At 19.4% G+C, this 21,242-nt stretch overlaps 3 protein-coding genes across 3 annotated transcripts; 1 reads left to right on the top strand and 2 right to left on the bottom strand.

Moving 5' to 3' along the window:
• Window positions 1-589: 589 nt before the first annotated feature.
• On the bottom strand, window positions 590-14,054 carry LOC108001405 (protein mahjong). Its single transcript, XM_062075638.1, has 19 exons — window positions 13,866-14,054; window positions 12,656-12,932; window positions 12,309-12,567; window positions 12,042-12,220; window positions 11,468-11,922; window positions 10,939-11,410; window positions 10,586-10,831; window positions 9,611-9,982; window positions 8,198-8,317; window positions 5,398-5,697; window positions 5,118-5,315; window positions 4,755-5,008; window positions 4,396-4,641; window positions 4,079-4,265; window positions 3,565-3,858; window positions 3,247-3,448; window positions 2,813-3,019; window positions 2,424-2,663; window positions 590-1,764 (listed from the first exon to the last, which is right to left on the bottom strand). Exons 2-19 carry the CDS (start codon window positions 12,914-12,916, stop codon window positions 1,550-1,552), a joined length of 4,707 nt encoding a protein of 1,568 aa, XP_061931622.1. The 5' UTR covers window positions 12,917-12,932; window positions 13,866-14,054; the 3' UTR covers window positions 590-1,549.
• A 561-nt stretch (window positions 14,055-14,615) lies between these two features.
• LOC108001305 (V-type proton ATPase subunit E) lies at window positions 14,616-16,758 on the top strand. The gene is made up of 5 exons (XM_062075637.1): window positions 14,616-14,787; window positions 15,582-15,757; window positions 15,917-16,085; window positions 16,274-16,457; window positions 16,625-16,758. Exons 1-5 carry the CDS (start codon window positions 14,755-14,757, stop codon window positions 16,741-16,743), a joined length of 681 nt encoding a protein of 226 aa, XP_061931621.1. The 5' UTR covers window positions 14,616-14,754; the 3' UTR covers window positions 16,744-16,758.
• Window positions 16,759-17,290: 532 nt separating this feature from the next.
• LOC108001309 (peroxisomal membrane protein PEX13) lies at window positions 17,291-20,271 on the bottom strand. The gene is made up of 5 exons (XM_017062260.3): window positions 19,716-20,271; window positions 19,083-19,340; window positions 18,480-18,727; window positions 18,163-18,342; window positions 17,291-18,081 (listed from the first exon to the last, which is right to left on the bottom strand). Exons 1-5 carry the CDS (start codon window positions 19,781-19,783, stop codon window positions 17,726-17,728), a joined length of 1,110 nt encoding a protein of 369 aa, XP_016917749.2. The 5' UTR covers window positions 19,784-20,271; the 3' UTR covers window positions 17,291-17,725.
• Between the last annotated feature and the right edge of the window lie 971 nt (window positions 20,272-21,242).

Below are 21,242 nucleotides of genomic sequence, written 5' to 3'. Positions count from 1 at the left end.
AATATATTTTTTTTATTAAAATAAAATATTTATTTAAATATTATTTTATTATTAATTTCATCCTATCTTTTATATTCAAAAAATAAACAATTTTAGTTCGTGATTGCATTTATAAAATTTGTTCCGACAATCCTACCTAATTTTTATATTATAAAATAAATTTGAAAAATTACTGTTCTATTATATATAAATTAGATATGCAAATATATATATTATATATATATATATATATATATATATAAATAAGATAAGAAAAATTCAAAAATTAAAATCAAAGTGAATTAAATAGATTTTTCTAAACATTTCCAATTCACGATCATGTTCAAACTTCCTGAAATATAATTTTTTTGAAAATTCTAATTGAAATAATTTTCGATCAGATATTCAAAATTTTTGCACATCTATATTTTCGAAAATCCAATTTGATTCCATTCAATTCGAATACTCAATATTTTCACATTTTCGGATCTTTATTATTTAAGTTATTTAAATATTTTCATATATTTTCATATTTCAAATATCAATAAATATTTTATCAAAAATTCTTTTTAATTTGAACATAAAGAAAAACAAAATAAAAAAACATTGGTAGGTTTGCTAAAAATTCATCATAAAGCGTGGTTCTATTTATTAGCAAGCCTATACAAATTTATGATTCTTTATTAATAACAAATGACAGAATTGAATTAACTTTTTACAATCTCTCATTTATTCTTTCTCATACTCTCTCGCTCACATTCTTTTTTCATATACATTAGTGTATGATTAAAGAATTTTGAAATTTACTGTTTAATGAATCACCTAAAAATAAAACCTGTTTTTAATAAGTTTAAACATGATCTATCGATCAATAAAAATTTTCGCAATTGTTTTGAACAGTAAGCGAATTTTCTATAAATAAGTATTGAGTAAAGAATATCTGATTCATATTTAGTGAACAACAAATATCTTAAATAATAATATATACATTTAAATCTATCGATAAAAGAAAATCAATCTTAATCAAAATTCAAAATTATATCAGCTATTAATCACTTTTATCATATAGCTTTCTAATCATTTTTAAGTAAATTGATTTTAGAATTATTTCATTGGCCAATTTTCAATCATAACATTGTTTCATTTCAATATTGGCGAAAGGAATATATTTGAATACTTTTTAATAAAAATTTTATTAAAAATATTTAATATCAAATTCTCAAAATTAAATGTTTGAACAAAATTTGCGTAATTTGATTCAAATTATTTGATTAATTGTAATTTATATAATATTTTTGAATTTTTTTTGCATAATCCAAACTTCATGTGAATTCATAATAAAATTGTATCATTTCATATATAAAAAATATATGAGATAAATAAATAAAACATTACAAATTTTTAATAACGTCATAATATTTCTATTTACTTAAATGCATATTTCCATTTCGCCAATAATTATAATAACGTTATTAAAAATATTATATTATAATGAAACTTCTTTCAGTCTCCATTGATTGATCAAATAAACTTGTATGTATAATGTATTGGAACTATTGAAGACAAAATTTCATGATGATGAAGAAAGACTTTCAAGATCAATATCAGAAAGAAAAATATCAGGAGAATCAGGAGATCCGCTGTAATGTGTCATATCATCTCCAGAATCATCTCCATCACCTGAATCATCTTCGTCATCATCATCATCGTCATCATTATTTTCACGGTTATTTCGCTCATTTTCATCACCATTCTCTTCTGCTGCTGCATCTGGATTATCCGCATCTATTTAAAAAAAAATATTATTATATTTACAAAACAATGTTATATAACTAATGACTTTTATATATAAAATGTTAATAATACTTATTTTTTAAAAATTATTCTAAAAAACACAAAAGTTGTACAAAAATATATATAAAAAGTATACAAAAGTATCGATTAAAGCTTATTTAATAAATTATAAATAATTTAAATGAAATATAAAACAATAGCATGATAAATAGAAGAAATAAAACGTCTTACTTCGTTTCTGTTTTGCTTCATTTAAGAAATTTAAATGATTTATAATAAACAAATTTCAATCAATATTTTTGTACAACACCTTTTACATTTTGGCCTTTAGAATCAAATTTCCAAAGATGAAAAATTTCCATAAATATATCAACACTCTGTATAAAAAAATAAAGATGGCTCATCATTTATAATAATGATAAATATTATGCATTTATAATAATAATAGTTATATAATAATACTAATTATAAATATTTTAAATGATGATTTCCGTATCAGATTCTATAATTATTAATTACATAAAAAAAAATTAAGATAAATTAAAAAAACTAATGAAAATATTTAAGTTACTTGATATACTAATTAAAAAATATTTATAATACAAAATTTGTAGTATTAAAACAAACATTTTAACATAATAAATACAAACCATCAGCGTTATTATCATCAGAACTGGAGTTTGAACCATCATCATCACTTGCATCAAGATCTTCTTCATCGTCATCTTCGTCCGTTTCATCTTTATCACATTTTCTTCTACCAACATCGTACAATCTGACACTGGATTCGTGATTATCATCAAATTCATTAAGTATCTCGACTACTGCTATTTGCGTGTCAAATTTATTACAAGCCAATCCGTAAACTCCTCTTCTAACATCATAAGTAGCTGTAACCATTTAAGTATTATAATAATTCTGAAATATCTTTAAAATTTTATTAACTTAAAATGTACAAAAAATAAATCCAAAATTATAAATTATTAATAAATTAAAATTATAAAAATTATAATTTATATTATAATTATAATTTAATTACCAATATTACTGTAATCTAAAGCATCTAATGTTTTAAATGAAGTAATATAGTTAGCTTCATCTATGTTTTCTTTCTCCAAAGATACAGCATATATGATATCATTAACAGGAGAAAAAATTACTTCCATTTGATCAAGAGTTGGCACTGTTTTCAACAAATGAAAAGTTCTTAAATCCCAAACTTCCGTGTTTGATACTACTTCTATACCTATTGACAAAAAATTATTTAATATTAAATATATCTTTTTTCTTATATTAATAAATTACATTTAATTCTATACAAAGTAATAATAAATTCTATACAGAGTTAAAATATTAATGGAACATTTATATTGATTTTAGATAAATTTTAGAGAACAAAAGAAACATAAAAATTAGTATTATATATATATAATATATATTAAATTATTAAATTATATATATTTATATCAATACCATTAGGATGAAAAACTCCATTAAGTGTTTGATTTAATTTATCAAACTTATGAATTTGTTTTCCTGAATTTGCATCCCATAAAATTCCATCATGTAAGACCAATTCATCATTCATACTAAAAGTAGCACGATTCATGGTATATCGATTAGAAATTGTAGGGGCAAAACTAGTTAATAATTGTCCAGTAGCTATATCATAAATCTGAGAAAAATTATAAAGATAATTATGTATTTTTTATTTATAATTTATAAAAATTTAAAAATTTCATTAAAATTTCATTCCATGATATAATTGCATATTAAATATAAAATACATACTGTTGCAATATCGCTATCAGTTCCAATAATTCTATCTTGAAGTTTTCCAAATTCAACATATTCTACATTTTCTAAAGATAATTTTAAATCAAAAAATGTTCCTATACTCCAAAGTACAGACATAGGACTTCTCCATGGAGTAGAAGTTAATAATAAATTTCCACGTTGATTGCATTCCATGTGATAAACATAAGATTCATGACATGAATATGTTGCTTCTTCTAATCCTGTATGTATATTGTACATTTTTACATCTCCCGCATAAGTACCTAACATTAAATATTGTTGACATGGCTGTAAAAATAATAAGATATATTAAAAGTTAGAACATGTATTTTACATATTATAAATATATATTATAAATTTAATTTAATTTATTAAACATTTATTTATATTAATAAAAAAATAAAAATATAATAATACAAAATAATTTTTTATTTTTTAATTAAAATTAATTAAAAATTATATCGAATTTATATATTTTTAATATTAATAAAAATAAAGATAACGTTACTGAAAAGATACAATAGGTGAAAGTTGCAACATCGGTAGGCCGAAAAGTTTTTACAGGACAAAATCGACTATAAATAAGTCTTCTATCTAATCTTCTACCATCCATGCCTAATGCTCGTTTAGCCAATCTCACTGTTACATTTGTTGGTATAGAATTCTTTGTACAAGGATCTGGACATTTATGTGGTCTGAAATAAAAAAAAAAAATTTATTATAATAAGAATTAATTAATAAATAATATATATTTTATAAATAAAATTAATTTTAGCTCATAAATGTAATTGAAAGAATAAAAAAGAAAATAAAGAGATTGCATACTCAAAGAGATTAAATTGTGGACAAGTAACCATAGGATTTTTACATAATGCATGTTGATTAGTTAAATATTCTGTTATAATGGAATCTAATGTTATAGTAGATGGATTTGACGTAGCTACTCCAGGTCCTCCACCACCCGCAGGATCTCTTGAAATTTGTTTTTGTAGCGATCGACATATAATTGGTTGATTAATTGAATGACAATTTATTTGATTGACTAGAGGTTGTTTATCAACTTGACTTTTCCTAAAATTATTTATAATTACTTTTTTATATTATTTGTAATTTTTAATAAAATCATCTATAATTTTTAAACTAATTAAATTGATAATTAAAATTATTATAAAATATAAACTTACTTTTGATTGATTTGTAGTTTAATTAATTGATTTGTGCTATTTGAAACAACATTTTGATTGAGACAATCAGAATGTTTCATGCGCATATTATTTCCAGAAGATAAAGATGATGAACTTGAACTATTATTTGAATGAGATATGTACCTAAATGATGAAGTAGGAGTAGTATTGTTTCGAGAAGTGACTTCTCTTTGATTACATCTGTTTGTATTATATAAATTTACTGTTGCACCAGGAGAAAATCCATTTCTTGTCTGAATAAATTTTTATATTTTTATATTTTTTAATAAATAGAATTTATTATAACATATTTTATATTATTAGTAAATTTATAAATAAAAATTATTTATATTAATAACTCACCCCAGTAGTTGCAGGACTACGATAAGTGAATGGTTGATATGTACATACTGGTTTCATAATAGCAGAAAAATCTAAATTTGCTTCTTTGTGAAGTGTAGATGCAGTTTCTGTTAAGCCTTTTGACATTAAATGTTGATATATTAATTGATTTAATTGTTGTTCATTGTATTGTATTCTTGTTTGTGCTACTACATTTGCCTATAAAGTTGAAAAAACATAAGAAAATGATGAACAATTTAATTGAAATTACAAATAAATTAATAAAATTTTTAAAATTTACTCTATGTAAGCTAGCTAAAGAAATTTCATATTCTGCTCCAGTAGGTTTTGCTTCTCCAGAAACTCTTCCCATTAGCTCTAAAGCATATTTTTGAAACATAACATGTTCTTGTCTTTTTTCTTGAAGTATTGGATCCTTCATAAGTGCTTGAATTTGTCCATCAGTAAACATTGGAAGTTTGCTAATTATTTGTCTGACTTTTTCGCTTCTTGCTAAACCTGCCAAAGCACGACAAGCTAATGCTCTTATACTGTCTGCATCTGTGATTGGAGTTTTAACCATCATCAATTGTAATAAAACCTATAAAATAAAAGGAAAAATTTAAATTAAATTGATAAAAACAAATGAAAATATATTATTAAAAAATATAAAATATAATAATTAATAAATTATAAAATATATATATATATACATTAAATTTTTTAAAATTTTAATATTTTTATATATATACATATATACTATTTAACATTTAATAGTTTACAATAGAGTAAAATATAAAAAAAATATTATAAAAAAAAATATTTTTATAAAAATTAAAAAAAAGAATATATTATGTGAAAAATTATTACTAATAATTTTTCTACAAATCTATAAAAATATCATCATCTTTATATCAAAGAACAAAATTTTTTATTTAAATAAAAATATCAATATTATTTTTTTGTACTTTATTTCAATGATAAAAAAAACAATATTTTATAATCAAATTAAATTTTTAAATAAATACTGATATATATGTTTCTGATAATCGTTTTAATCCTGATAACTATCTTTTTGTATTTTACATTTATAATATATATATATATATAATTATAATTAAATTTTTATAATATTTTTATAAGTCATCAAATTGCGCATTCATGACTCTGGCATAAAAATATGTTTTAAAATATTTCATTATATTTAAATAAAATGAATACTTTATTAATATATGTATATATATATATATATTTATTTTAAATATAATTAGAGAGTAAAAAAAAAATTAAAAATAACAAAATTGTATACTTTATTAATCAAAAAAATACATTTAAAAATCAAATATGCATGCATTTAATTAATATTTGATTTTAGAAATTTCACTATAAAACTGTAAAATTGTAATTGTTTTTGTACATAATACAATATTTTATTTATTATCAAGCTATTATTAATACCAATTCAACTTTTTATTCTTCATTCAATACATTAATCATTTACTTCATTTATTACTTATTATTCATATCATTCAAAAATCTTCTTCAATGAATAATTGAATCCTAACTCTTTCTGTCAGTAATAATATCTTGATAGTAAATAAATTTTAAATTTATCATGTACAAAACAATCACAAGAATATTTTGTAATAAATAAAGTCAGATATTAATTAAATATATATTTAATTTCAATCTTCAAATATATTTTTTTCATAAATAAATCATCCACAAATCATCAATTTTATTATTTTTGATTTTCATTTTATTTCAAACCATAGAATTTCTCTGACTATTATATCATTTATATTATAAATTTATCTTATACTATATTTATACTTATATCTTATACTTATTCTATATTTTATTTGTTAATCTTAAATATTTCTTTTATGACAAAAAAAATTCCAAAAGAAAATAATACTTTGATTTAAAAAAGCATATATTATAAGTAAAAAATTTTTATTATTTTTTTAATCATATTTTTTCAGATTTTAAAATCATTAATATTCTTTTCAAATGAAACTATATTATATATTTTAATTTATATAATAACTGATGCAAAGATAAATCTAATGATCAATAACAAACTCAACCAACTCTTTTTGTGAGCTATGTAAGTTTGTTTTTTAATTAATCGGTTTTCTTATTCCTTTTCCTCAAATGCTTTTAGTTAAATCTCTTCTTGATCATGAGCAAAGTAATTATTACTATGCCTAATCAATGAAACAAAATATAATTATGAATGAAGCGACTAAAAAAGTATTATGTAAGTTGGTAATAATAAAACTCATATAATTAAAACTTTAAAAATGTGAAAATTTTTTTGTTGCTCTTTTGAAAAGAAATATAAGCTACAGTTGACACTTATAAATCAATTAGCCAAATCTGATTTATATATATTATGACTTTTATATGACTTTGAATACAAAATTTCAAAAATTAATCAATTAATACAAATAATAAAATAATTATGATAAAAACATTATTAAATGAAATTAATTAAATGAAAATTTAATTTAATAAATAGTTAAAATTATATTCGTAACAGAATAATATATATATTTTAGAAAAATTTATAGATCTAATATAAATTTATATATTTATATATCTAAAAAAATTTTTTATTTATTATAATATCATAATAGTATAATAATATAGTTTTTTTTGATATTTTTTTTTATTATGAAAAAATAAATGAAATATTTAAGATAATCAAATTAATGATACTCTCTATATATTTAATTAATGTATATATATATATATGAAATATTAATATATTCATCAGATATGTTTGAAGAATTGATTCTAAAAGCTAAAACAAACAAAATTTGATATATAAAAATATCAATTAAGAATTATTTATTAAATTATTATAAATAATTTAATTTTTAGATAAAGTAATGTAGAAATAAAATTATTCTATTTCTATTGCTTCTCATTATCTCTATTTTGCTTCATTTATGCAAACTTAAATTACTTATAACTTAATAAATATTCTAATTTTCGATACTTTTAATTATATTATAAAAGTAACATTAATACTATCAAAAATTGAAAAAAATAATTACAAAAAGAAAAAAACATTAAAATTTAAAAATATATACCATTATTCCATTATTAGATCTGACACTTCCCCAAATCTTTTGTATTAATTCTTCACTATTATTATTTGCTTTTTTCTTAGCAGAACCTGTTACTGAATATCTTGCTACATTACCACCAATCTGTAATGAAAAGCAAACAAATAATTAATATAAATTATTTTAAGATTTTCGATTTTATTCAATATTTACATTCTCAAAAAAGGTAACACAAATAATATTATTTTTATATTTATTATTATAATTTTATATTTTTCAAATATAGATTGAAAATTGTCAAAATTCAATGGTACATAAAATTTTATCTTTTTTAATAATATAATATTTAATTGAAATTTATTAATTTTATATAAATTTTATATAAATTTGTTTATTTAAAGAAAAGATAAAATAAGCTTATGAAAATGATAGCATATTTGAACTTTTATTTACATTTCTTAATATCTTTCTGAATTTTGAATGCAAACATTGTTATATAAATTTTAGAATTATTACATTTATTATATATATGGAATACGGAAAAAATTAAAATGAGAAATTCAAATTATTTTGAAATTAAAAAAACTTTGAAGAGAGTCCAGAAAATCATTTATAACTTATTGAAATATATAAATAATACAAAGAAAAAATAGTAGATAAATCTCTGCAATTTCTGCTCACAAAATATATGCTATTTTGCAAACTGTTTTAAATTATGTTGTAATTGAAATTAATTCTAGAAACATTTGTCATATATAATAAAAAATGAAACAAAAAACTGCATTAATAAAAAAATTTATATCAACTTTGCGAACATTTACAATGGAAGAAAAAATAAATTATAATTATAAACGAAAATAAATTTAATTTAAACAATTGAGATAAATAATATTTTTTAATTCTAAAATATAATTATCATTATATAGAAAAAAATGTAATATTAATGAGTTAAAAGTGTACTTTAATGAAAATTAGATTATAATCATAAGATTATATTCACGAATTATTTCGTTTTTTATCAAAATAAATAATCAAAATAATTAAAAGTAAGAAAATAGCAATACTAAGTATACTATTACTAAATAATAAAAAATATTTATTTTTTTTTCAATTTATTTCATTTTTGAAATGAGAAAAAAAAAATAATCAAATAAAAAGAAGTATAATATGTGATATTATTAATGAAATTTAATATTTCATTTTTTAAAATATTATTTTATATGACATATTTTCTTAATAAATAAACAAAATTCATAGTAAAGAAATTAATAAATCTCAACTTTTGCAATTAAATATTATATTATTAAAAAATATTTATATATTATTTGTTCATTTGTTCATTTAAATAATCGATCTTAAGAAATAATAAATATACATAAGCATACATAAGAATATGTTATCTTTTTATTCAAAAATGTATTTAATGTAAATAATTACCCTATTTATTGGAGCACAGACACAATTAATTACAGCTCTTAGCGCAGCTCGCTGTACATCAGGATCTGCAATAATTTCACATTCTGCTGCAGCTAAGAGTAAGTTAATTGCCATTGTCATTGACATATCAGGCATGTCTACTCTTTCACAAAGTAACAACATCACTTTTGGCACTACAGAACAAATAGCTATTACATCTAAACAAGAGCGAACTGTTTCTGCACTGGAAGTTGTATGAACCCTGCCACTATAATTCCATTCCCTAGCAAAGGCAATAATTTGAAGAAGAAGTGTTATGCCTCCAAGACGATATAATTCTTCTACTGGTGGCCATACTGCTCTCACAGACATTAATTCTTGAAGGATTTCTACCTATAAGTTTATTAAAAATAATTTAACAGTAAAATTATTTAAATATTAAATAATAGTAATATAATTATCATTTGATTATTCAATCTAAAAGGATAAGAAAAAAAAAAGAATAATAGTTAGGAGGTTAAGAAAATTATTGCATTTTATTTTCTAGGCTAATAGATATAAATATATTGTAATATTGTTTTTAAAATATAATACATGCATATATTTTGTATATATTTAGAAAATATTATTTATTGTATTAAATTTTTAAGAAAAATATGAATAGGAGTATAGCGACAATACAATTCAATTATATTTTAGAAACTTTTATTTTTATTTTCACAAGAATAAAATTAGCTACACAATCATTTTTTTTTTACGACCAAAAATTTGTATAATACAAGAATTCAATATTGAAAAATTTTATATTTTTATATTTTTTCTATATATTTATATTTATATTTTCTGAATTATGATATTTCAATAATATTTCATAATGTTTTAATATTACATAATTATAATTTTTCAAATAATATAAAATAATTCATTAAAATAAATAAATAATAAACTTTATATATATTTTTAAATTTATATTTTAAATTGATTTAGTATCTTTACCTTTGCTTGAACTTCTTCACTGCTTAATTTTACAGCTTTATAAGGAGGTAATGATGGTTGCCATGTATCACGCTCTGCTCTAACATTTTCTGCTCTTTGTAATTGTTCTGTTTTAAGATGTAAATGTGCTTCCATGTATCGTTTTAAAGCTACTGCAACATGCCTAACTATTTGTCTAGAAGCACATTCTTCATCATCATTTAATGCTGGCTCCTCCTCTATATTTAAAATTGGTAATGTGGATATCTTAAAAAATATATATATATATATATATATATATATATATATATATATATATTAACAATTAGAAAATTTATTATTAAAAAATTATAGTATTTTAAAATAATACTTACCACATTAAAAAGTTTTCGAAGTCCATCCTGTGCATCAAATTCTTCAAGTATTACTTTAAATGGAAAAGAAAATCCAAAAAACATTGTAGCATGACATCTTCCAGAGTCATGACTTCGTTCTAATAACCATAATGCATAAGTAACAAGATCTGAAATAACATGCTTTGGCAGTAAACACACTCTTTCCATTGCATCTTCACAATATGCTAAATAATATAAACAAATAGAGACTCCAGTAGCTGCAACACTGGGCCTTGGAACATCTAACAGTTTTTGTAAACCTCCAACATTAAGAAATTCAATAGAAAATTTTTTATGACAAAGGAGAGAAGCTAAATATTTTAAAGCTTCAAAAGCTAAGCGACTGTCTTTCGTTTCTTTGACATTAATATATTTGAGGATCAGTTCCAAAGCATTTTGTTCAAATACATGACCTAAAAATTCTTGATATTCACCCATTGGTGTGAGATACCTGTTAATACAAAATAAAAATAAAAATTTCATAAATATTTGAAATTAATATTTTTACCTTAGTATTAACATTTGTCTTGTAGCTAATGTTGGAGGATGCATTTGTACATTTCCAATAACATATGATTCCATCTCTGCCCATGAAGAATTAGAATTTCCTTCTAATAACGTAGATAATGTAGTGGAACTTTGCATTGAAGATGAAGAATTTTTTTGCAAATTACATCGCACAGAAGAAGTATTTAATAATCTATTATGTGCGTTTTGTGCCTTCGATGGTGTTATTTGATTATTAAAATTGGAATTTTTTGGCACAGACAAAGGTGGAGACATTATTTCTGGATATATAGTATTATTTTTTATAGAAGTTTCACATTCTGCATCATTTTTCTTTTTTTTAGCTAAAGGAGCAGAATCTTCAGAAGATCTTGCACAGTCTTCTTCTTCTTCAGAAAAATAATTACTATGATTTGAATTTTTAAGAATTTCATTTTCTTTTCGTTTTTCTCTTACCTATGAATAAAATTTAATTTTAAATAAATTTAATTTATAATATTATAATATTCATGATATTTAATATTTTTAAAATATATATTGCTAAATATTATTATATTACATGAAATTCTTATTACTTTTCTTTTCCCAGGTACACCTTTATTTTCTCCATCTCCTCCACTATTTCTATCTTGACCAAAATGTGCAAATGGTCTATTATTAGTTGCAAGTTGTCTTTCTTCCTGAGCTTCTTCTTGCAATTTATGAAGCCTTTGTAACATCAAAGGTACCATTTTTGCATTCTGTTCTCTAAATCCTTTAATAAAAAAAATTTTTTTTAATTCTATATTTTAAATAATAAGAAATATTTTTTATTTAAAGCTTTATTTGAAGTTAATTAAAACCTGTAGCAATTTCTTGAACTTCCATTGCAGCAGCTACAAGTCCAGTTGCATAACTTTGTAAGGGTTCTACGCTTTTTTCTGCCCAAGAAAACAAACGATGAATGAGTCCTTCCATATCTGGTTGAAATACTGCAGAAGTTTCTAAGCCAGGAAGAATATCAAGCATAAGACGACAAGCTGCAATATTGAGTTTTCTAACATCACGACCCGTAATACCCGCACGAGACCAATAAGTGTCTCTTAAGTAATCATTTATAAGCTGTTAAAATTGAATAATATATTATATAATAATTTTTTATATTATAAAAATTTGTAATTATTTTTTAATTTAATATTTTAAGACCTACTTTAGTCATAAAATTGTCTTTTCTAAATAGAACTTTCAATATATGTCCAAAATTACACTCTGGATCTGTGCGTGATGGATGTCTTTCATCAAATGGATCTGGATCCATTTTTAAATAATTTTCTGTTTCTAATTCTATAATTTCTGCCAGTCTTCGTAATGTTGGAACTGGATCATATGTAGATGATGAATGTTCCTCTTCCCATTGTCTAAGAATTTGAACTACATCCGTTACTTCTGCTAATGATTCTGCACTTGACATCTTTGTACCTATTATTCTATAAAATAATTTTAATTAAACTTATAATTAAACTTCGAAAAAATATTAAAAATATTAATTTATCATTAAAATTTTCAAAATCATTTATATCCTGAAATTTCTTAATGTTATAATAAATTTATAATATAGATGTTATAATAGATTTATCATTTTCATATTATTTATGATAACATACCTTTACTTGCACATTTAATAATGTATTAATTCTAAAAGATTTCAATTGATGAAATCTTGATACATTTACAAATAATAATTTTGTTTATATTAATATAATACATAATGAAATCTATACATTAACTAAAAAATATATAACTCTTCTTTTTCTCTAAATTCATATATCAACAAGAATATAATGAAATAGAATCAAAATTCTATTTTTATTAATTTTAATTATTTATTATTTTCACTATAAACTTTTAATATTTTACCTTTAATGAATTAAAATTAAAACAAGCTACCATTAATAGAAATTAAATGCTAATTAAAGATAAGATATTATTACTTAAATAATTGCTCATCAACAAAAATCATTTAAAATATGATAAAATATGATTTTTAACTAATTTTTATAACTGACTTTAAAAAAAAATTTAATTTACATTATTTTTTTTACAAAAGAATGAATTATTAAAATAATTTAATTATATAATTAATTACGATGCTTATTTAACATTTTAACGTTCTTAAATAATTATTCATTAAATTTGAAAACTAATAACTTAACCTTAAAATTAAATGTACAATAAACAAAAATCAAAGTTTTGAAACGAAACGTATAAGAGACCAATAAGACATTAATTATCGAAAACAATTGAAAAGATTATAAAATAGCAAAATACCGATAAAAACAGTTTGTTGACGTTTTTTTGAAAATCAAATCAAAATCAAAAGAAGCATGTGTATTATTAGGTTAGATTCAATAAAATATTACCTTTTTAAAATTTATTTGACAGTTTATTTGTTTAATAATTATCACGACCTATGTTACTTTTTTAAATAAATTATATTGTTAAATTGTAATAATATGAAAAATTTCAATTAAGAATAATGTTTTCTTATAAAAGTACGAAAAGCAACCACCCACACGCACGCTGAAGACGGACTAGGTAATTCAACTTTTAAAATATATTGAAATGTCAGAATAAAGAAAAATTTTTTAAATTTATATATTGTTTTAATTTTTTTTTATAAATTTCATTATATTCTTTATTGTATTATTTTATATTATATTTTTTTGTATGAAGAAAATATTTAACATATTTATGATAAAGTAATATTTTTCAATAATACTTTTTTATTAAATATTATATCGTTTTACTGTTTGTAGCTTTAGTAAAAATAGTTTTAGTTGAAAATATTAAATAAAATATTTTTTCATATATAAATAATTTTATATTAATCAAAATATAGTCTATTAATTTTTATTAGTTAAATATAGAGTTATTGAAAAGTCAAATTTATTTTTTTAATACTTTTAAAATTTCAATAAAAAAAATATTTAAACTAATAGTCAAATGAAATATACATATACATTTTTATATATGAGATATATATATTGTATTATATTTGTAAATAAATATTTTTTTAAAATTATTTTAAAACAAATTTAAATTTTTATTCGTTTGGGAACACACATGCATTCCATAAAATATATTTCAACTTAATAAATCATTTTTATGAACACACTACTGTGTCATATGATCATCATTAACTGGAGATACTTTCATCAGTAGGCGTTAACTCTTTGAAAAATTCAATTATATAAAAATAATTATAAAATTCATTATTTATAGAAACTTGATAAATTCTTAAACTTCAAAATGGCATTAAGCGATGCAGATGTACAAAAACAGGTAAAAAATTATTTATAATAAAATATATAATTTTTCAGCATTGATTTAAGCTATTTTTGCATATTCTATATATTGTTACTTTGATGAAATATGTGAAATTTGATGAAATATTTTTATTATCAGATTTTTATTCTTGTAATTTTTCATTTTTTTGATATAAATAAAATAATTTACATAATGATATTGATATATAAATTTTTATCATTTATAAATGATTCATAATTAAAAAATAAAATTAAAAGATAATTTATATAATTTTGAAAAAACAAATTAAATAATTTTTTTATATTAACGAATATATTTTTTATTTAAATCTTAATTTATTTTATATCTTTATCTTTTATCTTCTTTGAAAATACATATTTTAACAATAATCATTTAAAGATAATAATTTAAGTAAAAATTTGTTGTCTTTTTGTTTATTAATTTATTTAAATTTTGATAGAAAAAATATTCTTTCTTAAATCAAAATCTTAAAGTAAATAGTTAATTTATAAAATAAAAAATTGTTTAATTAGTTTTTTTTGTAATACGATTTATTTTTAAAAATTAATTTTATATAGAAGAAAAATAATTTTACATTTTATATAGAAGAAACATTAATTTTTTAATTAAAATAATTAATTAAAATTGTTTTTAAATTTATTAATTTTTATAATATTAATATTCATAGATTTATATTTTTATGAAAAATAAAAAAAAATATAGTTCTAAATAATTTTGTATTTCATTGATTAAATTCTTGATTTATTATATTATATTTCTATATTATATTTTGATCATTATATTTTTAGATTAATCATATGATGGCATTTATTGAACAAGAAGCCAATGAAAAGGCAGAAGAAATTGATGCTAAAGCAGAAGAAGAATTTAATATTGAAAAAGGACGTTTAGTTCAACAACAAAGACTTAAAATTATGGAATATTATGAGAAGAAAGAAAAACAAGTAGAACTTCAAAAAAAAATGTATATTTAATACTTAAAAACAATTTTGAATATTGTGTTAATGTTTATATAAGATCTTATAATTTAGTGAAATTTTTCTTTAAATTTTTCTTTTGTTTTATTTTATATTATATTATTTTATATTATTTTATATTATAATTTAATTTTCTTTATTTACAGTCAATCATCTAATATGTTGAATCAAGCTCGTCTAAAAGTTCTAAAGGTTAGAGAAGATCATGTACGCAATGTATTAGATGAAGCTAGGAAAAGACTAGGAGAAGTAACAAGAGATATTTCACGATATAGAGAAATTTTAAAATTATTGATTGTACAAGGATTATGCCAGGTACAAATACCACTTAATTTTAATAATTATTTAATAAATTTAATGTAGTTTATTATATTATTTATTTTTATTATATAGTATTGTTATAATATATTAATAGTATATTTTTATTTTATAAAAAAAATTGAATTTTTATGAAATTGGACAATTTATGAAATATATTTTCATATATTTTTATTAATTTTTAGTTAACAGAAAATCATGTTACTATTCGTGTACGTCAAGTAGACTTTCCTTTAGTGGAATCACTTCTTGATTCTGTTCAAAGTGCTTATAAACAAATAACAAAAAAAGATGTCACAATTAAAGTTGATCAAGATAATTTCCTTCCTTCTGATAGTTGTGGTGGTGTTGATTTATTTGCAGCTAAAGGTATTTTTATATATATAGATATATACATATATCTCTTAATAAAATAAGTTATATTATATTATTATGCATTATAAAAAAGTAAAATTTATTTTTTATTTCTTTATTATAATTTATATTTATAATTTGTAAAGTAATTAAAATTAAGTAATTAATTTATTTATTTTTAGGACGTATCAAAGTTAGCAACACCTTGGAAACACGATTAGAATTAATAGCACAACAACTAATACCGGATATACGTTCTGCTCTATTTGGATGCAATTCTAATCGCAAATTCATTGATTAAAAAATTCCTTTCATATTTTCTTTTTCTCTTTTCATTCTATTTTCCTTTCTAACAAAACATTCCCTTCTTTAGAATGCTAAAATAATTAAAAATTTGTTGTGTAGAATGTAGAATTTGTTGTTGATATTGTTGAAACGAGAGAAAGTGTAAATTATAAATATATATATATATATATATATATATATATATATATATCACATATGTGTGTGTAAAAACACATATGACATACACGTTCAATATACATATATCTATAAAATATTTTATGTGAAAATGATTGTAAGTTTTTTAAAAATGTTCCTTAAAAGTCAATTTCCTTTTTTTTTTTACTTTAATTAAGTGAATTATTTTTTATTATAATTTTTATTTCTACTTATGGTAAGTATAACTTCTTGGTTAAAAAAAAAATTTTAAACTCATTTTGAGTAAGTCTATTTTTTAAATGAATTTTTTAGAAATTAAAATTTTCTATGCGAGTATATAATATAATAATAAATAACTATATTATTTTTTAATATTTAATTTTTTCAATATAATAAGTAAAATAATATTTATTAAAGTAACCATTTTATTATAAATAAAAATTTAAATAAAAACTTCATACAAATTTAATAATAGAATACATAAAATAAATTACAGTATGAATATAAATACTATATAATGCATGTAATATATTAGTTTATTATCACATCTATGAAAATAATAAATTTCATACATATTGATATATATCATATATATTTTAATTTCATGCATAATTTATATATATATATATATAATTTTTTCAAAATTCTATTTGTATTAAAAATACTAAATTAAAAATCATAAAATAATCTATAAAATAAAATAAAAAATTTATCTGTGGCAAATATTCTTTTATATATATTTTAAATTGTTTGTTGCTGAACAATTTCTGTATTTGAAAATATATTTTAAATTATTATTGTTAAAAATGATAAAAATTAATAAAATTATTAAACTAATTTGTTTATGCTTCATTTTCAATGTTTTTATTATTTTTTATAGTTTTTGAATCACTATTATTATAATTTTCATTTATTAAAGATTTTTCTTCATTTAGATGAATTACTTCATTATTTTTTTTCACTTTCTTCAATTGTCCTATAACCTTAATATAATTGTAAGGAATAAGACCAATATTTACACTATCACTAACTTTACACCATCCTGGTAAATTTTTTGGTTGTAGATTTCTAGGTGCAAGATAAACTTTTTGACCAGTTTTTACATTAAGTTCATCGTTATTGGCTGCAATAAAATCATATAGCACTGTTGCAATATATGCAGGTTCCTCAATCTGATGCCATTCTATTAAATCTTTTCCTAAAAATTATATTTATGAAATTTAAAATAATTATTAAAAATATAATTGTTTATATAACTATACATGCTATATTTTAATACCTTTCATTTGCATGTTTTTAATATTATATGAAATTTTATGAATTATATATGGTACTACAAAAAATATACTAAATATTATAAATCCAGACCAAAAAGAAGAATTATGAACATTTTCACCTTTAATTTTTGTTAATGATTTATTCCATAATTCTTCATTTATTAAATCTTGATTTTTAGAACCTAAAAAAATAATAAATTTGTTATTTATGATAGAATTATATTTATAATCAATATAATATTTATTTATTTATTATTATAATATAATTTTCATTATAAGTATAAAAATTCTAAATTCATGTAATATTAATAAATTTTACCAATAGTATATATAATTTTTTTATATAACCATTTTAAAAATTTAATTAAAGCAAATGTGTTAAATAACTGATTTAGAGTTGATCGTAATTTTCCAATATTTTCTGCAACATTTAAAATTGCTCTAAATGAATTTGTTAAAGCAAAATATGTAGATTCTAAAAGCATTGTCATAGATGAAAATGTATGAAGAATTGTTTCGATTAAATAGAATGTTGGTCTAGTAGTTTCTTCAACATAATGGAAAAATCTGCAAAAATATATTTCAATCAAAATTATCATATACATATTTTATTTGTTTCTATATTTTATTTAACTATATATAACTTAACTATAAATATTATTTGTTAGATTCATAAATTCATAATTATATCTCACAAAATTTCAGATTTAATTGAAATTATTATAAAAATCATTTTAGTAGATATTAAAGAATTATTAAAAGATATATTTTAAAAAAATTATATATGAAAATAAAGAAAAATATATATATAATTATTATATATATAAAATTATTTTAATTTTGAATAACTTAAAATAACATAATAAATAACTTAAAAAATATTGATATTATTTTTAAATTATTTTTAAAAATATAAACATACCTATTTTCAGCATCACTACTATGTCCACCAAATATTCCATAATTATTATAATTAGAATATATTGGATTATATGAACTTCCATTAAATCCTCTATATTGGTTATTATAACTCAAACCATATCCATTATAATAATTTGATCCAAACAATCTATGATCACTAAATCCATAATAATTTTGGACTGGTTGACGTGGAGGTACAGGTGGAGGATTTCCCGATTGAATATTTGAAACAGGAAATTGTGATAATGCATTTGGTAAACTGCAATGAAATCATTTTATAAAATATTATTATTTAGAAGAAAAAATTTATTAATTTTATTATTAAAAAAATTTATTTTTAATCATTTTTTATTAATAAAGAAAAATTATTTAAATTCTTTAATTTTTTATTATTACAAATTGTTTTTGAATTAGAAATTGAATTGAATTGAAATCTAAAAAATAATTTTTATTAATTTTTTTATAAAATAATTTTTATTAATTTTCTTAATGAAATATCATCAAGTTTTTATCGATAAATCTTAGATTATAGATATTTTTTTTAAATTGTTTATTATCAATTTGTTATAAATATATAATTACAATATTTGTAATATTGTATTAATTAATTAAAATTTTTTAGTAAAACTAATACCTTGTTATAATGTTAGGTACATTTTTTAATTGATTTCCATTATTATCATTCATTCTTTCAGGCGCCATACTTTATAATAATTTGCTTATCATTTTCTTAGTGTCACTTATTGTACAAAGTTCATAACTTTTTTATATATAAAAATGTCATTTATACATAATATATATATTTAACATAGAAATATGTATAAATATATTTTTTGATAATTGTATTAACTTATATTATCACGTGACTTTAACTTTAAGGTTAATAATATCGACATGTTAATTGAGAGCGAAATTCAAATTGCATATATACACGTGAAATGCGAAACAAACAATAATAGTAGTAAAAACAAAATTAGAATTCACGAATAAAAAAATTCTCATTAAAGATTTTAAAATTAATTATTACTATTGCAATAAATTAAAAATTCAATAAATCAATAATTCTTAAAACATTTTTGAAAGGATTTCTGAAAGGATATGTAACTTTAATCTATTAAACAAACAATTACAATATAACAAATAATAATATGACAGGTATATTTTCACGCAATAGTAAAACTCTTAGACCATATATATTTATATCAAATAGACCATATATATTATTGGCTTAACACAAAAATAAAATTATTTGCATCGCGTGACATTACATATAGGCATAAGTTTTTATTTTTATTTTTAAAGTAATATATAAATATTTAATAAAATACAGTTTAAAATCTGAAATATATATTTTATTTTATTAATTGTTAATTTTAAATTATATAAATATATTAATATATTTTAACAAATTATAATTTCAAAATAATTAAATTTTAATTTTGAAATATTAATATTTGATTTATAATTCTTTTCTTATTTTAGTTTAAAAAATTAAGTAAGAATAATATAAATGTGTATATAGAAAAATTATTTGTTCATAGTTATTACAAAATAAAATAATTTTGATAAATTTATTTCTTATGTTATTATAATTTACTAATAAATTATTTTCCTTATAATATAGCATTATATAAATGAAAAAATATAACATTATAATAATGAAAATTATTATTTTATTATATATAATTTATTTTATTTAAATGATTTTGATTAATGTATATGATTAAATTTTATATTATATCGTAATATTCAAAATTGATAAAAAAATATTGTTTATAATTTTTATAATTAACTTATATAATATATATATACATTTTTTACGTAAGTTGTATAAGTTACATAAGTTTAAGATTTAAAGCATTAAATCAAATCAAGAAAAAAATGGGGAAAAATCAGATAATAGAGCAGAAGAATGAATCTAACATCAAATTTTATATTGTTAATGCCCTTTTCAGCAAGATTGGTTAATATCATTATTTATTCCTTTATCTTCATTTCTCTTATTATTATTTTCTCCCATTCTTATCATAGAAAATTTTCTTGATAATTTTATATGTTTTATATATTAATATATTCATGATATTTTTGAAATTTAGATCAATTTAAAGGCCAAAACAATTATAAAGTATATAAAAATATTGGTTAACACATTTATTAAATT

The sequence above is a fragment of the Apis cerana genome, linkage group LG5 (assembly GCF_029169275.1).
Source record: "Apis cerana isolate GH-2021 linkage group LG5, AcerK_1.0, whole genome shotgun sequence".
Taxonomy (NCBI): domain Eukaryota; kingdom Metazoa; phylum Arthropoda; class Insecta; order Hymenoptera; family Apidae; genus Apis; species Apis cerana.
The sequence above is the reverse complement of the archived record's forward strand: the minus strand, read 5'-3'. Positions and strand labels throughout refer to the sequence as shown.